The sequence below is a fragment of the Dendropsophus ebraccatus genome (genome assembly GCF_027789765.1).
Source record: "Dendropsophus ebraccatus isolate aDenEbr1 chromosome 6 unlocalized genomic scaffold, aDenEbr1.pat SUPER_6_unloc_1, whole genome shotgun sequence".
Classification (NCBI taxonomy): domain Eukaryota; kingdom Metazoa; phylum Chordata; class Amphibia; order Anura; family Hylidae; genus Dendropsophus; species Dendropsophus ebraccatus.
In genome coordinates, this window is record NW_027208415.1 from 325,952 (window position 1) to 340,226 (window position 14,275).

Consider the following 14,275-nt stretch of genomic DNA (forward strand, 5'->3'; position numbering starts at 1 on the left):
CAGCCGGATGTCACATAGCTGATGCCATTTTACGGTTAATTATTGGCCCTCTGGGCACCTTATTGTTTTCAGGTTTCTTCACCAGGTATGGACAAGTTACCACCTTGGTATAGTTAGGATATTGCACCTCGGTGCGATGGTTCATTAGTGGTACTCAAGTAAAAATGTATTATTGTTATAACTGGCTTTGTTTCAGTTTGCAAATTTTCATGTTCATGTATCCATGTAGCATTATATTTAATGCTAATAAAATAAAAAAATCAAAAAAAAGCTGCAAGCAATTTCTAATTTCAAAGAACCCCTTTACGTATTGTAAACGCAGTAAAGGGCAATAGTTACCATCCATCTGAACAAGGAGCTCTGCTTTTACTCTTCTACTGGCTTCATGCTCTTCTGAGGTTCCTCGCCGGCTACATATTGAGTCAATTTCATCAATAAATATGGTTGTTGGGGCATAGAAACGTGCCTAAAGTAAAAAGGTCAATCCAATTTCAGCATAAAAAAATTAAAACGGCAAACAGCTTAATAAAATAAGATGTTCTTTCCTGTAATATGTAACAAGCTTAAAAATATTATCCAGCCTTTCCTGTTTTATTAATCAGTTATACCAAATTAAAGGGTACTAAATCAGCACAAAAAGTGATATAAAGATTGAAAATTTTGCTGATGCTGGTAATCCTGCACTGCACAAATATCAAGCTATTCCATATGTTCCTGCCTGCTGTGCCTAGCAATGTTACTTTTAATAACTTCTGCGATGTATGAAAATTGGTGCGAAATAGGCATCGGGGCATTCCCAGGGGTCTAAATAGTCACGCTCCTGGGTCTATCCATTGCTTTAATAGCATTTCCCTGGGGCTGTAAATATGCACAGCCCTCTTGGCACTAGGTGCTACTGCAAATATACTGTCTAGAGTAATATTCTGGAATAAAATACTCTCCAAATCAGTCCGAGCATTTCATATACAAGTGCCTTCCCTTTTACATCTTGCTTTTCAGTTGAATATTAAAATGAAAGATTACATACCGAGGCACATTAGCTCCCTCAACAATTAACTTATGAACACTTGGAGACTGAGGAGTACATTCTTAGGGACTATTCCATTCCAATTTCAATTTGGATCAATAAGGTTAATGACTTGATAAGAATGGAAGACTTGACGTCCCTGCTTCATGACACCAATTCACATGGTATGCATGGACGGAGTTCCGAGATCCTACTCATTATACTTCTTTAGTTTGATCTTATCCTTTAGCTGAAGATTTAATACTTCTACTTTGTCTTATAATTTTTTCTTCACTCTGTTCTCCCATCTCTTGATGGGTTTTCTCTCTCTATACTCTTCTGATTTACGAGTGGATCTCTCTCTCGCTGAGGTGCTTGACCAACTTGGTTTGCTTAGTTTTGGAAAAGGTGGTGGGGGTCGGAAGAGGAAGCACCTATTAATGCTACAAATGCCACACTTAAGAAGCCTTATCAACATTAGGCTACACCTTGTTATGTACACCTTTGCACATGTTATATCATCAGGACAGTGAGTCCCCTTTGTCGGTTTCTCTGTCAGAAAATATAATTTTAATAAAGAACTTATAAAAAAAAAAAAAAAAATGAAAATAAAATGAAAGGTTACCATTTCAAACAAAAGGCGAACAAGCTTCTCAGACTCTCCTCTGTATTTAGATGTAAGTGTAGACGATGAAACATTGAAAAATGTAGTCTTACATTCTGTTGCTACAGCTTTGGCTAAGAGAGTCTTTCCTGTTCCTGGTGGTCCAACCATCAAAACACCCTTTAGAAAAGGGAAAAAAAATATTTTTTTCTCAAGAAGACACCAAGATAAAAGAGAGGACATATTAAAACAGATCTATTTTGAATGTAAAAAAAATAAAAAATATGTTTAAAAAAAATTCCTTTTTTCTTTTTTTAAATAAATGTTTATGGAGAAAAGACCATTAAGAACAGAATACATAGAACATACTGTATCTTAGAGGTCAAACTTCCAGCACCTCTGCCAATCCGCTGCTTAAATGGGACAATGCTGTAGTACCTTGCACCACCACTGCTGAAAGTACAGGGACACAAGAACTAGGCTGTGATCCTCATACAACTGCTGTGGTCCCAACAAACAGCTGATGGCAGGGGTGCTGGAAGTTATTTTTATAGCGCTGTGTTCTGGATGGATCCCTATCAATATAATCATAAAAGGTTATATCCTGAAGACAAGACACTAATTTTCATAAAGCTGAAAAAAGGCAAACGGTTACTAAGACAATAAAAACCAAATTACTACATAGGTGGACATTATCATCTGTTACTATAGCCCTAACACACTTCACACTACTAAACATCATTTTCTATACACAGGATGGCAATTTAACAATTACGTAATACTTTTATGATAAAGTTACTAATTCTTAGTATTTAATCTTTACCTTCCATGGTCGCCTTATTCCCTTGAAGAATTCTGGCATCCACATTGGCAATACCACAGCTTCCTTCAACAATTTCTTGGCTTCTTCCAAGTCTGCAATGTCATCCCTATGTAGAAAACGTCTATGTTTAATACGGATGAATACATGCTTAAACTTTTTTTCATCATGTTCAGACCATGACCAATGGGAGTGATTGCGCTGCACACAGACTTCTCCCGGCTTGTTCTCCTAATCGGTCACGGTTTAAACACTCAATAAAAAAAATACGTCTTTTTTTATCGCAGTGCCTAGGTGCAAGGAGCAGGCAGCACTGTACTTGCAGTTACACTAACCATCGAACATTGGGGTTCTGTGAAATGATGTCTCTTTCCAAAGCTTCTACAAGATCCTTATCGTATCCAGTACCGTCAAATTTCTTTGGCTCATTTTCTGATTCATCAGCAGATGACTTATTCTAGAGATAGACAATAGCAAAGATGAAGTCTGAATTTAAGGAGCAATGGTCTGTTGTATATGAGACTTACATGAAGAAACATAGACTGTCAGCATAAAAAAGGCCTCCTGGTCCATCACTGTTATATTATTTCCTTTCTTTTTATCTTAGGATAGATATATGTTTATACCAGGCAGGTTTCAATTCATTTATTGCTGATTTACCTATCACATCTGCTGGACGTTTGTTCCAAGCATCTACTACTCTTTCAGAAAAGTAATATTTTCTTTTGTTGTTTTTGACCTTACCCCCAAGTAATCTCAGCCGAGAAGGGAAGCTACATTTTAATACTTGAAATGTAGCTTCCCTTCCATAAAGGACACTAACTGAACTGCCAGACATGGATGCAACATGCTTTACCTTCCTTGGTGTGGTCCTCCACAAAAACCACCAAACCGAATGCAGAAAATAGAATCAAAGGCACCGGATGTTTGATAAAATATAGCTGTTATTCCATATTAATTAAAAAGTACATTTAGTACTGATCACCATGCCCTTTGTCCTACTTCCATCAACTCTCCTCTTTACTTACAAAGTTTATCTAGGCTCATAAATCGCCTTGCCTTGCTAAAACTACACTTCAAGTGTGTGTGTGGGGGGAGGGGATTTGGGCGTCCCAATCTCTATCAATACTTTGCTGCAGCACATCTCTCCAGAGTGCTTGACTGGCATGGGCATGCTCAGACCAAACTATGGGTAATGGTTGAATCTGGTCTCTACACAATCTCAATTTCTCTCCTAGTAGCCCCCTTAGTCCGCTATGTTGACTCTCATCCTACAATTACACCTACCCTAAAATTATGCCATAAACATCTCTGCTAGTCTTCTGGAGCCCCACCAATCTCTGTTACTCTGTGTCCTCAGTAACCCTGCCTTTTCCCCAGGGCTGCAAGACCCTATGTTTTGCAGATACCCCAACCACCCCTCAAAAAGCTCTCTAATACCTGTCTCTTGGGGTTTGGAGAGACCTTCAGCGTCACCATTTTCTTCTAATTAACTATGTAAATGCTGTTAAAAAAATCCCTATGGGGACTACAAAAAAAAAATAAAAATCCTACAAAACTAAAAAAAATCCCATATTTAAAATTTAAATCACCACCCTTTTACCATTTAATAAATAAAAATAAATTAACAAAAAAAAAAAAAAGATCCACGTGCCCCAAAACATATCTTGAAGGGTTATGAAGATTTTAGACAAAACATTAAAACAAGACTAGAGACTAAACTCAGACTCATCCACGCAGCCATGCCTTTTCTCTGAACCCCAATCCTAAGTGCCCTGATAAACTTTTTGAATGCCCTAAAGGCCCTATTTTACATAGCGATATAATGGTCTTGTGTAATAGAAGACAACGATCAGCCGACATACACTTTGTCACCTGATCTTTGTCTTTCAACATGTAGAAAGACCAACGATCTAGATAGCAGTGATATGCTGCAGTTGCTCCATGTAATAGTAATAATGGCGTCAGCAGACCTCCACTATCTTCCACGGGCTGCCCAGGCGATCCAGCTATCACCCGGGCAGCCCCCCCCCCTTTCCCGCTCGCTGTTGGCGTGTGTAATAGCACCGTCAGCAAGCGGGGAACGAGGAGAAAAAGAGCGCTGACCTGACAGGTCGGCGCTATCTTGCTCCTCTGAATTTCCCCATGTAATAGGGGCTTAAGTGCCATACTCCGTAAGAAGATCTTTATCACTGCATTTGGAATTGCCCTGGCCTTGCCTTTTTTGGTCCAAAGTTTCTGAGCTAGCTACTATATGAAGCCCTTTTCCACATTAGTGAGCAATCAGGGATCAGGATCAATATCAGCACTTGTCTCCGATCCTTCACTCGATTCTGGTGCTAGCTAAACAATCCATCTTAGGGGAATGGCTTTCTCCCCACTCTCCAACTTAGTTTCAACTAATAGTGTCTTTATCCAAAAGAATAGTTGTTTGAGTGGACGTTCTAAGGCAAAAAGACAAACTCACAGTATTGGTAGGGGCGTGGCCTGAACATGGAGCTGAGCGGTCGCAACTAGAAGGAGCTCCGTCCTGCTATCGGCCCCAAAACCTGCTCTAATAGTGTCTAAAAGTACCTTCCCCGAGCACACATGTCCAGGAGAACCTGCACTCTCTCCCTACTGGCGCAGGCGGTGGAAGCAGCATTCAGCATTTCTTTGCAGGATCGGCACCACGAGGTCCCGGCAAGATGGCCACCCGCACCAGCTCCCTCACAGCAGGGTCCCGCGGCTGTAGCTGTGACCACATTTTCCCCTACAGCCCTGTCACAGGACTTCCCTCCACTGCTCCGTGGACAGGAGACACAGACCCGGGCTCTGGAGGTAACACAGGGCTTTGGCACATCTTAGGGGGCTGAACTGCAAGCACTACAGGCTCAGATGGCAGCCATGCCTACAAAGGCTGATATGGAGGGATACATTAGGAGGATGGAGGCTGCATGTAAGACTGAGATAAGGTCATTAAAGGAGGATTTGGTGTAGGACAAGGCGATTAATCAAATTCGATTAATGCGTACAGAATGTTAGAATCGATTCGATTTTTTGTGAAAATCGGAAATTTGATTTTCACAAAAAATCATTGCAGGCGGAGCGGTGAGGTGAAAGACGGCACAGTGAAGTGCAGGGCTGGCAACGTGGAGAGAGGTGAAGGGCGGCCGGGAAGGGAGAGGGACGCAGGTCAGCTGCGGCTCTGCCGTGTAAGAGGTGGGGGCTCTGTTAAGAGGCTGGTGGACGCTGGCGCCGCATCTCTCTGGACCGTCCGCCCGACACTGTACCGCGCCGGCAGCCTTCAGCCTCTTAACAGAGCCCCTGCCTCTTACACAGCAGAGCCGTGTATGACCTGCGTCCCACTCCCATCCAGGCTGCACATGCAGGTCCCATGTGTGTGGAGGAGGCTGCAGGTACTGTAGAATAGGGCGATAGCGTCGCTGCGGGTCCTGGAGCTGTACAGCGAAATTTGGGGGGTGCACAATGCCACTGTACAGCTCCAGGACCCGCAGCAACGCTATCACCTTATCCTGCAGTCCCTGCAGCCTCCTCCACAGACCGAGTACCTGCATGTGCAGCCTGGATGGGAGCATGTGTTCCAGGGTGAGAGGAGGAGAGGAGAACTATGATTTATTACCATTCTAGATAATAGTCTGTGATCTGAACATTACACACTCCACACAAGTTGTAGAGGTAAGAAAAGTGTAGGGCTAGGGAGAGATTCACGCACTCTGGACAATACTGTGTAAGCTAAATACAACTCCAGCAAATGCTCAGCTGTAAGAAGTATTAGCATTTCCTTAATTTGGGTCTCTAATTTCACATCTTTTTACTTGCTAAAAGCAGAGATTTAACCCCTTGATGACAGTCCACTATCTATTCAGGCATGTCAGGCAGTGCTGGTCCTAGGTCTGCAGCAAGGTATTTTGGTGCCGCTGCAGTAAAATAGGGGTTGTGGCTCCACTTACAGACTTTGGAGCACTGGCAAGATTGGAGGAAATTTCCAATCCTGCCTATTTAACCCATCAATCGTGTGCCCACAGCATAATCATGTTCTCATCACGTTTCTCAGTGACCCAATTAGGCCCCAGTGAAATGCTTCTTAGTCTGCCCTGGGGACCTAGAATGGACCCCATGGCTGTCTGTTTAAGTAGCCTGCTGCATAGTATGTGTTACCCTAGCGGTAGCCTGTGTCAAAGTGACACGGGGTATAATGTATCAGCATACAGGAATATATAATTATAGTGCTTGAAAAGCACTATATTGTAATCCGTATTCTTCTTCCATTTCAGTTTCTTCCAGCTATTTTTCTGCAATTAATACAGCCCGAACCGCTTTGCGCACAGACTCCGTTCAAACTGCGTTTTGTAGCCCTCGGCGGTGACAGGTGTGCTATTTTAACTTTCGATCGGATTTGTCGTTTTTAAGAAAATTTACGTTTAACCCTTTGAGGACCAGGCCCAAAATGACCCAGTGGACCGCGCAAATTTTGATCTTAGTGTTTCCATTTTTCCCTCCTCCCCTTCTAAGAGCTCCAGCACTTTCAGTTTTTTATCTACAGGCCATGTAAGGGCTTATTTGTTACAGGAATAGTTGTACTTTGTAATGGTTTCTTTCATTTTACCATAACATGTATGATGGAATCCCAAATATATTATTTATGAAGATATAAATTGGTGAAATCGCAAAAAAGAATGCAATATGGTAACGTTTGGGGGGTTCCTGTGTCTACGTAATGCACTATATGGTAAAAGCGACATGATACCATTACTCTATAGGTCAGTACGAACACAACCATATGCAGGTTTACGCAGATTCTCTAATGTTATATATTTTTTTTAAATGAAATCCTTTTTTTTGGCAATTAATTATAAATAAAATGGGACTATTGTGACGCTTATAACGATTTTAGTTTTTCACCTACGGGGCTGTATGGGGTGTCATTTTTTCCGCCATGATCTCTAGTTTTTATTAATACCATATTTGTGAAGCTCGGACGTTTTGATCACTTTTTACTAATTTTTTTATATATATATAATGTAACATAAAATTGGTAATCCGCGCACTTTTTTCCCTCTTTTCGTGTACGCCGTTTACCGTTCGCAATGACGCTTGTTATATTTTAATAGATCGGTCAATTACGCACGCTACGGTATATTATATGTTTATCTATTTATTTATTTTTATATGTTTTATTTATATAATGGGAAAGGGGGGTGATTTCAACTTTTATTGGGGGAGGGGTTTTGGGGTAGTGTGTTAGTGTTTTTAACTTTTTTTTTTTACACATTTGAAGTCCCTTTGGGGGACTTTAACATAGATTAGTTTGATTTCTACACTGATGAATGCTATGCCATAGGCATAGCATTGATCAGTGTTATCGGCGATCTGCTCATTGAGCCTGCCTGTGCAGGCTTAGAGTAGCAGATCGCCGATCGGACCGCACGGAGGCAGGTAAGAGACCTCTGGCGGCCCGTTTTACCGATCGGGACCCCCGCAGTCACACTGCGGGGGTCCCGATCGGTAAGTGACAGGGGACTCCCCCTGTCACTTACACTTAAACGCCGCGATCGCGGCGTTTAAGGAGTTAATGACACGTGGCAGCGCGATCGCTGCAGCGTGTCATTACCGGTGAGGTCCCGGCTGCTGATTGCAGCTGGCCCCCACCTGCTATGAAGCGCACTCCGCTCCGGAGCACGCTTCATAGCGGGAGAAACACCCAGGGCATACAGTTACGCCCTAGGTCGTCTGGGGACAGACTTCCATGGCGTAACTATACGCCCTGGGTCGTCTAGGGGTTAAAGACCCCGAATTTCCCATAGAAAATAATGGCCCATTGGAAATAATGGCCACACTCTAAACACTGGCAGCCAATTACAGTACATATGCAAATGGCTGAAATATAGCAGCCAATAGAAACTCTAAGGTCTTGTCAGGCAATATCTCACAACATCCACATGATAACCGAGCAATGATCTTTACCATAAGTAGCAGAGGCGCTCTTAAAAGGGACCCATGTCGCTATTAAAGGGACCGAATTTGCTCTTAAGGGAACCCAAGTTGCTCTTAAAAAGGATCCATGTCCCTCTTAAAGGGACCAAAGACACTATTAAAGGGACCCAAGTCGCTCTTAAAGGGACCCAAATCGCTCTTAAAAGGGACCCATGTCCCCAATTCGCCCTTAATGGGTGCCAATTCGCTCTTAAAGCAATAAAAGTTATACATGTTATATATCGTTTTAATCGTAACAACTTGAGGAACATGTATAACAAGTCAGTTTTACCCCAGGGTGTATGGCGTAAAAACAAAAACCCACTAAATAAAAAAAGTGTTGTTTTTTTTTCAATTTCACCACACTGAATTATTTGCTGGTTTCGCAGTGTGCTTTCTGCAAAAATTCAGCCTGTCATTGCAAAGTACAATTAGTGACGCAAAGAATAAGGGCTCATGTGGGTCTCTAGGTGGAAAAATGCAAGTGCTATGGCCTTTTAACCCCTTCCCCCAATATGACGTCCAGGGACGTCATGAAAAGCAGTGCCATTCTGCATCATGACGTCCCTGGACGTCATGCTCTTCCTGCCTCCCCCCACTGTCCCTGGCTGAGACCGGGCAGCAGGAGGAGGCTGTGTCACACAGCCTCCTCCTGCTGCCACTGCCCAGAGAGGAGCCGCGCTCCCCCCGGGCAGTTAACCCCATGGACGCCGCGGTCGGTGCGACCGCAGCGTCTATGGGGAGATCTGCTGCTTCTCGCAGATCGGATGCTGGGAGGAGGCAGCTGCACATGCTGTGCCGCTGCTGTGCTTCTCCCAGGCACCCGCTCCCTGCCGTAGCCGACCCCCTCCTCCCTGTGCTCCCCCTCCCCAGCCCGCTCTCTCCCTCTCCAGGAGCCCCCCTCTCCGTGCTTCCCCTCCCTGTGCTCCCTCTCCCCCCCGGAGCCGCGCGAGTAATTGCGCGACTCCGGGAGGGTAACCATAGCAACCCAGATGCTTCCCAGTGAGTCTGGGCTGCTATGATTTGTAATGATCAGGCCCCTGCACTGAGGCAGGGACCTGATCATTTGAATGATCTGTCAGTATAACACTGACAGATCATTCAATATATAATGCATTACAGCACTGATCATGTGCTGTAATGCATTATATATGTGAAAAAGTGAAAGTAAAAAAAAAAAACACTAAACACACACATACATACATACATAAATAAAGAAATAATTAATTAAAATAAATAAATTAAATAAATAAACATAAATAAATATACACATTTCCCATCCTCCCTTTATTAATGATCCCCTATAAATAAAGTAGACATATGTGGTATCGCCGCGTCCGTAATGACCCCATCTATTAACCCGTTACATTAATTTTTCCACCTGATTATCGCCATTAAAAAAATAAATAAAAAACTAACAAAAATTTTAAAATTTTGTTAATCCCGCCCCCTAAAAAATATAGAAAAAAAGTCACATGTACCCAAAAGGTGTACCACTAAAAGCATCAGCTTATGCTGCAAAAAAAAAAACCCTCACATAACTCCATTGGCGAAGAAATTAAAATATTACCACTCTTACAATATGCAAGACTCAAACAGTATTTATAGTATAAATGCCATAAACTATATCAAAAGCTATATAAAATGGATATCCCTGTAATCGTACCGACCTGACGAATAACTATAACATGTCATATGTAACGTATAGTAAACGGCGTACAAAAAAATGATGAAAAACAGCTGCTAATTTGTGTTTTTTATTCGTACCAGCTCATAAAAATTTTTAATAAATAATGACCAGAGTGTCACGTGTCCCCAAGAATTGTACCGATGGAAACGTAAACTTGTCTTTCACAAATATTTTGGCACCCCAAGGCATCCGTGACATGATATAATGACTATATAAAACCTTAAATAAGAAAAGACCCCAAAAATACATAAGGCTTCTATCATGTCTGCGGTCTGTGATTGAGTCAGGTGACGTACTGCAGCCACATGTGGGGGATTTCTAGAAACATTGGAATAAGGGGAATAAACAGTGAGTTCCATTTCTCAGTTAGTATTTGCTGTGTAAGAGGAAAAAATGGATTAAAATGGAATATCTGCCCAAAAAATGAAAATTTTAAATTTCCCCTTCAACTTGCTTAAATTTCTGTGAAACACCTAAAGGGTTAATACACTTATGAAACGTTATTCTGAATACGTTGAGGGGTGCAGTTTTTACAATGGAGGGATTTATGGGGGTAACTAACATTCAGGCCCCACAAATCCACTTCAGAACTGAACCGGTCCCTAAAAAAATCTGAATTTGAAATTTTCCTGAAAATTTGAAAAATCATTGCAAAATTTTGAAGCCCTCTAACATCCTAAAAAGTAAAAGGACATTCACCAAATGACGTCACTATAAAGTAGACATGTTGTAGATGTTACAGTAATAATTAATTCATGTGGCATGACTATTTTTTTCAGAAAAAGAGAATTTTGAATATAAAGGATTGTAAATGTTTCTAATTTTTGCGCAAATGTTGTGTTTTTCACAAAAAACTACTGAGTGTATCAACCAAAGTATACCACAAACATAGAGAGGAATATGTCACGAAAAAAAAATCTCAGAATAACCGTAATAGTTAAAAGCATCGCAGAGTTATAACTACATAAAGAGAGACAGGTCAGATTTGCAAAATAGGCCCTGGTCATTAAGGCCAAAACAGGCTGCGGAGGCAAGGGGTTAAACACAAGGAGGAAAAAACTAAAACGCAAAAAAGAAAATTGGCTCCGTCCTTAAGAAGTTAAAGGGACCCAGGTCGCATGAAAAATTTAAAAAATTAGCATTTTATGAACTTTGAAATTCTCTGTTTCTAAAAAAAGAAAGTCGTATCACATAAATTAGTTACTAAGTCACATTACCGATATGTCCTCTTTATTCTGGCTTCATTTTATAAACATATTTTACTTTTTTAGGGTGTTACGGGGCTTAGAAATTTATCAGCAAATTACCACATTTTCGTGAAAGTTTCCAAAACGGATTTTTTTTTTAGGGACCAGTTCTTTTTTTAAGTTGATTTAGGAGATTTGTATACTGGAAACCCCAATAAGTAACCCCATTTTGGAAACTACGCACCTTAAAGAATTAATCTAGGGGTATAATAAGCATTTTAACCCTACAGGGGCTGGAGGAAAGTATTCGCCATTAGGCCGTAAAAAAATTAAAAATTTAAATTTACAATAATATGTACGTTTATATTAAAGTTTCTCATTTTCAAAAGGAACATGAGATAAAAAGCACCCCAAAATTTGTAACGCAGGTTCTCTTGAGTACTACGGTACCCCATATGTGGGCGTAAACCACTGTATGGGCACACAGCAGGGCTCAGAAGGAAAGGAGCGCCAATTAGCTTTTCCATTGCAGATTTTGCTGAAGAAGTTTCCGAGCGCCAGGTACATTTGCAGAGCCCCTGTAGTGTCAGCAGAGAGAAAAAAACCCTTAAGTCACCCCATTTTGGAAAGTGCACCCCTCAAAGAATTCATCTTGGGGTAGGATGAGCATTTTGACCCCACAGGAAAGTATTCAAATTAGACAGTAAAAATGAAAAACTCGTTTTCCAATAACATGTTCGTTTAGTTTGAAATTTCTCAATTTCACGAAGAACAAGAGAAAAAAATGTTCCCCCAAAATTTGTAACGCAGGTTCTCCTGAGTAAAAAGGTACCTCATATGTGGGCATAAACCACTGCATGGGCACACAGCGGGGCTCAGAAGGAAAGGAGCGCCAATTAGCTTTTTCAATGCAGATTTTTCTGAAGAAGTTTCTGAGCGCCAGATGCGTTTGCAGCGCCCCTGTAATGTCTACAGAATAGAACCCCCCCAAAAGTCACCCCATTTTGGAAAGTACATCCCTCAAAGAATTCATCTTGGGGTAGGATGAGCATTTTGGCCCCACAGGTATTAGAGGAAAGTATTCAAAATTGGCCAGTAAAAATGAAAAACTTGAATTTTTCCAATAATATGTTGGTTTAGTTTGAAATTTCTAAATTTCACAAGGAACAGGAGAAAAAATGTACCCCAACGTACAACGGTACCCCATATGTGGGCATAAACCACTGTATGGGCACACAGCAGGGCTCAAAACGGAAGGAGCGCCAATTTGCTGGAGCAAAACCACAGCTAGTAAGTTATTAGAATAGCGCAGTTACTAAAAATAAAAAAAAATTAGATTACAGGTATTGTGGGATGGTTACGGACAGTCTGGGGTGGTTCCAGGCAATCTGGAAAGGGTCATTGGCGACGTGCGGTGGTCAGAGGCGACGTGCGGTGGTCAGAGGCAATCTGGGGGGTTACATGTAATCTGGCATGATTACGGGCAACCTGGGGTGGTTATGCGCAACCTGTGGTGGTTATGGGAACCTGGAGTGGTTACAGACAATCTAGAATTGTTATGAATAGACTGAAGTGCTTATAGGTAATCTGGGGTGGGTACATGTAATTTGGGGTGGTTACAGGCAATCTGGGGTGATTATGGACAATCTGGAGGGGGTCACTGGCAACGCGCGGTGATTACGGGCAACGTGCAGTGGTTACGTGTAATCTGGGGGGTTACGTGCAATCTGACGTGATTACGGACAGACTGGGGTGGTTACGGGTAATTTGGGAGTAAACTGCAATTATTACTATAATAAAAAGTGTGTGTTTTATTTTTTGTATGTTTTTCACTTTTTGTACTTTATACATTCATTTTCACTATATTACTATGATTAAAGTGATATTTTCTATCACAGTAATCATAGTTCAGTGACAGAGACCAAATTGGTCTCTGTCACTTTAAATTTTCACAGTTGGCTGGTTGTGGAGCGCATGCGCACTTCATAACCAGCCAGGACGCCGAGGAGGAAAGAGCTCCAAGGATCAGGTGAGTATATGGGGAAAGGGGGGGTGACTGGGGGGGGGGGGGGGGGGGGGGGGGGGGGGGGGGGGGCGCGACTTGGGGGGGGCGCATAGCTTTTTATCCCCTGTCATCAATCATTCATGGTGACAGAGGTAAAAAGTGCCGGGAGCACATGGTACAAGAGATCAGCGGTATATAGTGTATATACCGCTGATCGCTTGTACTGGGACCCCACAGGGGGGTCCCCGATCACTGCCCCATGCTCTCAGCTACCTCCGGTGACGGAGATCATGGGGCTTTTATTCATTTTTCTTTTTTGATCACCGTGAACAGACATTAGTCTGTTCACAGTGATGGCGGCCGCCATCTTGAATCTGATGGCCGCCGCGGGGAGGGGGGTTAGTGACTGGGGCACTAGGGGGGCTGATCTGGAGTCTGATTTTACTTATTTCATCTCCCCCCACCGTGGATTCACGGTGGGGGGAGATGAAATACAGTGGCGGCACCGGCCCGTTAGTGACCGCTGTTTCGGCGGTCACTAAGGGGTTAATGGGGGTCAGCTGCGGGATCGCAGCTGACTCTCATTACCTCCGGGGCTGCAGTCAGATGACAGCAGGATCGCTATCTCTGCAGCGATCCCGCTCTCATCATAAAACCCACCTCAGTCAGGAACGTATATATACATTCCTACTGCACGGGGTATGTGCAATAGGAACGTATATATACATGTTACTGAGGTGAAGGGGTTAAGAGCGACCTGGGTCCCTTTAAGAGCGACCTGGGTCCCTTTAAGAGCGACCTGGGTCCCTTTAAGAGCGACCTGGGTCCCTTTAAGAGCGACCTGGGTCCCTTTAAGAGCGACCTGGGTCCCTTTAAGAGCGACCTGGGTCCCTTTAAGAGCGACCTGGGTCCCTTTAAGAGCGACCTGGGTCCCTTTAAGAGCGACCTGGGTCCCTTTAAGAGCGACCTGGGTCCCTTTAAGAGCGA

The 14,275-nt window shown here is 42.6% G+C and overlaps 1 protein-coding gene across 5 annotated transcripts in view; it reads right to left on the bottom strand.

Annotated features, from left to right (window-relative positions):
- Nucleotides 1-14,275, bottom strand: part of KATNA1 (katanin catalytic subunit A1) — a 175,241-nt gene that overhangs the window by 37,326 nt on the left and 123,640 nt on the right. For all 5 annotated transcript variants that reach the window (XM_069955639.1, XM_069955637.1, XM_069955636.1 and 2 more), the window contains 4 exons: nucleotides 2,766-2,887; nucleotides 2,434-2,539; nucleotides 1,632-1,790; nucleotides 340-466 (listed from right to left, as the gene is read on the bottom strand). In XM_069955639.1, the coding sequence (XP_069811740.1) occupies nucleotides 340-466; nucleotides 1,632-1,790; nucleotides 2,434-2,539; nucleotides 2,766-2,887 (514 nt within the window). The remainder of the gene's footprint in view (nucleotides 1-339; nucleotides 467-1,631; nucleotides 1,791-2,433; nucleotides 2,540-2,765; nucleotides 2,888-14,275) is intronic.